Genomic DNA, 6,000 nt, shown 5'->3' with positions numbered 1-6,000 from the left:
CTCTCCAAGTGACACTTCACAATCCTGTATGGGCTGACTCTATCGGACGCTCCGTTGTGACGGCGGACTGTCCGGTGGTGTTGGTGAGCTAACTGACGGGGTCTGGACTCTGTGAGGTCGTGCAGATGAATTGGCGGATGGTCCGGTGGTGCTGGCGGACCGTCCGTCAAGTCAACAGTGAGCAGTTTGAATGCAGAAAGAAGTACGGTTTAGTTTATAGTTTGTAGATTACAAATGCAATCATGCTCATGTGCTGATGCTCACAAAGGTGTCAAGACCGGGTCATGACAAACCGATTCTCCAAAAAGTCAATGGATGACTCGGTGCGGAATGGACACATGTCGTATGGGTGCGTATAACCAAACACGCCTTTAGAGAATGGATTTTGAAAAAGCGGCTAGAGATGCTCTAGAGGCCCTAATTTCACCTTTTCCTGTGGTTTTTTTTTGAAAGGTTTTATCGTGGAGTTGAGTATGAAAAGATGGAGAAGAAAATATGCCATACAATCACATTGACGAAACAAAAGTTCACTAAAAATAAAAAGTTAAATCATGCGGGGTCCACACTCAAGCATCGAGCGGGTCCGAGGATTGTTCGCCGCGGAAAGGGGTTTTTCTAGGGTTTTGGTACACCCCCCTTCGTTCCGCGCATTTCGTTCAAAATCGCGCTGCCAAATCCGAGCTCGGGGGCCATCGCCGTCGCCCGTGCCCCCCCCATCCCGCTAAGATGAGCTATGCGGCGTACAAGATGATGCATTGGCCCACAGGCATCGACCATTGCGCTGCCGGCTTCATCACCCACTCCCCCGCCGACGCTGCCGCCTTCTCCTCGCCCGCGCCCGCCGCCGCTGCCTCCGGACCCGACGGCGATATTGACTCCGCTGCGGCTAGGGCGCCCCGGCGAGTGGGTCCCACCCCCAACCTGGTTGTGTCGGCGGCTAACGTGCTCGAGGTGTATGCCGTGAGGGCCGACGACGCGACGGGGGCCGTGGATGTGGGCAATTCTTCGTCGACTGGCGCCATCCTGGATGGGATCTCCGGGGCTCGACTAGAGCTTGTGTGCCATTACAGGTGCAGGGAGATCGCTCTTGCTTCTCTGCATTCACTTTAGCTGTAAATTTCAGGTATTGATTTTGTGCATCTTGGAGGACTAATCATTCTCTGAACGGCATTTAGGCTCCACGGTAACATTGAATCGATGGCTGTGTTGTCGGATGGCACGGAGAATAGGCGAGACTCCATTGCGGTGACGTTTAAAGATGCAAAAATAGCATGTATGGAGTTTGATGACAGCATCAATGGCCTGCGAACAAGGTAGCACATAATCCACTTGTTTCTCACTTTGGACAAGCTAGGAATAAAAATTTCTCATTTGCTGTAGGTGGGCACAATGTTGTAAACTTTAACTGTAATAACAGCATTGCATATTAGAATTTTGCTGTTGGCCTGTCAGGGGATAAATGAAATGATATCAACTTACAAAGAAATATCCCATGTTTTTTTTTGTTTTAGATGCTGAAGGATTCTACTTTTTGTCCTTTTATTAGATTCTCTTTATTGGTTGCTCTTGTTGGGTGTCATCTACGCATCGTTCTACCCCAACTTGCTTGGGATTAAAAGGCTTTGTTTTTGTTGTGTAGTTATTTATTTAGCACTTAGTTTGCCTTAGTGATGGATGAGGTCACAAGGGACATACAAGGGGACATCCCTTGGTGTATGCTTTTCGCGGACGATGTAGTGCTAGTTGATGAAAGCCGAACAGGAGTGAATCAGAAACTAGAGTTATGGCGGGAGACTTTGGAGTCCAAAGGTTTTAGACCCAGTAGAACTAAAACTGAGCATATGAGATGTGACTTCGGCACTACTACTCGGGAAGAGGAAGATATTAGTTTGGAAGGTCAAGTAGTGCCTAGGAAGGATACCTTTCGATATTTAGGATCAATGCTACAGAGAGACGGGGATATTGATGAAGATGTTAGCCATAGAATCAAAGTAGGGTGGATGAAGTGGCGCCAAGCATCTGGTGTCATATGTGACAAAAGGGTACCACAGAAGCTAAAAGGCAAGTTTTATAGGACAACGATTAGACCTGCTATATTGTATGGTGCAGAATGTTGGCCTACGAAAAGACGACATGTTCAACAGATAAGTGTCGCGGAAATGCGTATGTTGCGTTGGATTTGCGGTCATACAAGAAGGGATCGAGTTCGGAACGATGATATACGTGATAGATTAGGGGTAGCACCAATTGAAGAAAAGCTTATCCAACACCGGTTGAGATGGTTTGGACATGTCCAACGGAGACCTCCAGAGGCACCGGTGCGTAGTGGAATCCTAAGCCAGGATAGTAACGTGAAGAGAGGCAGAGGAAGACCGAAGTTGACTTGGGTAGAGGCAATAAAAGGAGACTTGAAAGGATGAAATATACCTAAAGACTTAGCCTTAGATAGGAGTGCTTGGAAAACAGCTATTTACGTGCCTGAACCTTGATTGCTTCTGCTGGGTTTCAACTCTAGCCTACCCCAACTTGTTTGAGACTTAAAGGCTTTGTTGTTGTTGATGCTGATGGCTATACCACAGAACCAACTTTTTTTTTTTGTTTTCCTCACAAATATGTAGCACTGTTTTTCTTCTCTGGCTTTCTTTCTGATGTACACTAACCTAAACTAATTGCTCTTTTTGATTGAGCTAGTTTTCTGTCCCTTGCCTAACAGATTATGATTCGTGATTTTGCAGCTCAATGCATTGCTTTGAAGGCCCTGAATGGTTCCATCTGAAAAGGGGTAGGGAATCGTTTGCCTGGGGTCCTATCATAAAAGCGGATCCTCAAGGCAGATGTGGTGCTGTGCTTGTTTATGGATTGCAGATGATAATTTTGAAAGCAGCTCAGGTTGAGTTTGCTTGATGGTCTCCTTTTTCATCATGAAGTTCAGCTACCTGTAGTTTCTTCTTATCTCTTATATTTGATTCATTTAACCTTATTTTTTAGTCTGGTTTTCTAACATTTCGATAACTTCTGCACTGAGCTCTTTCGAACCAGTTACAAGGGTTTTACTTATGCCTTATTAGGTTGGGCAGAGCTTAGTTGGAGAGGATGAACCTACACGTGTGTTGAGTTCCACTGCTGTTCGGATTGAATCTTCATATGTGATTGATTTACGCGATTTAGAAATGAATCACATCAAAGACTTTACATTTGTGCATGGTGAGATAAGATCTCTTTTCACTTTGTTTTCACTTTGGATTTGTTTTCTATATCAAAGCTCACATTTTAATATTTGTTTTCATGCGTTTTAAGTTATGTTGAACTTTCATGGACAAGTAACAAGTTTGTTATTGTGACATAATGATTACTTGTATTCATTCTTTTTTAATTGTAACTGTCTTACTTTATTTCCAGCTATATATTGGTATATCGTACTGACATTATGCTTCAACAACTTATATCTACTCTTTGCTATAGCCTATTTTGATATATGTTTTTTGCAACTTTTCTACGGTTGATCATCATATATGACTATGAGTGCTTGTTGGTACACTTGGTAAAATGATTATTCTCCTTTGACACAAATGAGGACATAACTAAATCTGTACACAAATACTCCCTCTGTCCACAAAAGAATGCAATTCTCGCTTTTCGAGGAGTCAAACAGTTTGAACTTTGACTAAATTTATATAAAAAAGTACTAACATTCATGATACAAAATAAGTACCATTAGATTAGTTATAGAATATATTTTCATAATAAATTTATTCAGAGATATAAATGCTAATACTATTTACTATAAACTTGGTCAAACTTGAGTTAATTTGACCGGCACGGATCCCATAATTACATTCTTTTGTGGACAGAGGAAGTGCCAAGAAACAACAACTTCCATCTTGTTAACGTGCCTGTGTTACTAACTGAATAAATGATAGTCAGTTTTAAGATTTTTGAGGATGACTAGTATTATGCTAGGACGCCATGTTAACTACCATCTTGCTTTCTGTCTGGACCTGAAGTTCTCATTTACACCCTCTGTTCCAAATTGTAAGTTGTTTTGGTTTGTCCAGAGACATAGCTTACATCTAGGTACAAAAGCTGGCCATAAATGGATGGCGTGGCCATGCAGAGGGGGTGGCGCGAGCGACGGAGAGGAGTGAACCGGGGGTTGGGGTGGGGGGGGGGGGGGGGGGGGGGGGGGCTTGCGGTGGGAGATCCACCCAGGGGAGCAGCTACAGGCTAGATCTCTCGTACACTATAACTTGGTGATGATTTATGTGACAGAGTTCTTTAATTTTGTTCTTTTGCTCTGACCACTGCTTCTAGTTCTGTGTATCACAAATTCCTTTGTTGCCACACATTTTGTATACATATTTCTTAATAGTGGTACGGACTTATCATATCCAGAGCTATGCCATTTCCATTTTATGATGCCTTCAGGTTATATTGAGCCCGTGTTGGTCATACTTCATGAGCGAGAGCCGACGTGGGCTGGGCGTATCTCATCAAAGAGCCAAACATGCATGCTATCTGCGTTTAGTATAAGCATGGGTTTAAAGCAACATCCGATGATATGGTCTGCTGCTGTAAGTGTGTGAGATCAGTCGTAAGCTTTTGTCAGTTCTTGTCTAAGTTTTCTGTCTTGCATATGTATTTCAACATTGTTTCAGCAAAAGATTCGTGACATATTTATATGGCTTGGTTATCCAAGAATCATCAAATCAAGTTGCTATATCTTATTCATAAAATATGCTAGTGTAGTAGTGTTGTTTTTTAATTATAAGTTCTGCAATTTTATATAAATAATCCATATTTTCACAGGTTTATGTAACTAGTGCTTTACCTTTAAATACTTGAAATTTAGGTCCTCATTGCCTGCTTCTTCCATTTATCTTATATTTTTCTCTGGAAATTGTTTGGAAGTTTATGCAATGACCTTGATTATTATTGACTTTTTTCTGTTGTTTTGAGCCCAGACCTAATACATAATTACTTGCTAAGCTTACATGATTTGTACTTAACTGACAAAATATGTAACTAATCATAGCTATCCTCTGAATAACCTGGTTTTAAAGCAAAAAAAAAACTTTCCTCAAAATTTTCATAGCAAAGCACATATTGGTGGAGCACTGTGTTCAGTTTCTATTTTGATGTCCTTGTTTTTGTGGGATTCGAAAAGTTTTATTAATTTTCAATTTGTTTCACGGTGCCTGCTGTAATGGGTTGCTGTGATTTTCTCTTGTTTTTACTTTTTAGCATGTCTTCTGTCCTCCTACCTTGTGATTCTGTTGGGCTTGTGTTTCTTTCCTTTACGTGTTTATGGAAGCACCACGTAACATCCATTTTCTTGGACTCAATATAAACTTTACACTTATCTTTACAAAACACTGTTTGTTCTTTCCAGAAACTTCCGCATGATGCATATCAACTTCTTGCAGTGCCTCCTCCTATAAGTGGCATTCTTGTGATCTGTGCCAATTCGATCCATTATCATAGTCAGGTTTGCTGACCTATATACTCAAGGTTCATGAAATTTATTCATTGATTGGTTGATCTTGAGCCATCGATTCAAAAATTATCTTTGTTGTTGCAGTCCACATCTTGTTCACTTGCCTTGAACAGTTTCTCGTTGCAGCCTGACGGAAGGTAGTATCTTGCTTAAAATCACAATCCCTACTTTCCTTGTGACTTGTCCTACTTCTCATTAGAATAAGTGCTTGCTTGTTATTTGCCAAAAATTTGTTTCTTGCTGCCAACTCATAAGCTGCCTTTTGTTATTGTTATATCTTTTTTGACACCTTTTACTAGTATACATGCATATATCTACTGTGGCGTTCACCATTATACAATAATGTCCATGACCTCCACCGCTCATCTGAAACCCCTCTTGGACATACTATTTACACTCTTTGAAGATACAGTACTAGAAATTTGATCTAGTTTAAGCAGCAAAAATAATGCAACAACTAAGAATTTGTTTGCTGCAGGCAGGTTGCTTAAAGTACTGGACTCAGT

The 6,000-nt window shown here is 41.4% G+C and overlaps 1 protein-coding gene across 2 annotated transcripts in view; it reads left to right on the top strand.

Annotated features, from left to right (window-relative positions):
- The first annotated feature begins 570 nt into the window (after nt 1-570).
- LOC136494569 (probable cleavage and polyadenylation specificity factor subunit 1) overlaps nt 571-6,000 on the top strand; it is a 43,646-nt gene continuing 38,216 nt past the window's right edge. The window contains exons 1-7 of one of the 2 annotated variants that reach the window (XM_066490720.1): nt 571-1,070; nt 1,176-1,313; nt 2,736-2,889; nt 3,069-3,204; nt 4,426-4,571; nt 5,390-5,485; nt 5,579-5,631. In XM_066490720.1, the coding sequence (XP_066346817.1) occupies nt 727-1,070; nt 1,176-1,313; nt 2,736-2,889; nt 3,069-3,204; nt 4,426-4,571; nt 5,390-5,485; nt 5,579-5,631 (1,067 nt within the window). In that variant the 5' untranslated portion in view covers nt 571-726. The remainder of the gene's footprint in view (nt 1,071-1,175; nt 1,314-2,735; nt 2,890-3,068; nt 3,205-4,425; nt 4,572-5,389; nt 5,486-5,578; nt 5,632-6,000) is intronic. The other variant, XM_066490719.1, reaches the window with a different exon arrangement.

The sequence above is a fragment of the Miscanthus floridulus genome, chromosome 11 (genome assembly GCF_019320115.1).
Source record: "Miscanthus floridulus cultivar M001 chromosome 11, ASM1932011v1, whole genome shotgun sequence".
In the NCBI taxonomy this organism is placed as follows: Eukaryota; Viridiplantae; Streptophyta; class Magnoliopsida; order Poales; family Poaceae; genus Miscanthus; species Miscanthus floridulus.
Note: the sequence above shows the minus strand (reverse complement) of the source record. Positions and strands in the feature narration are given on the sequence as shown.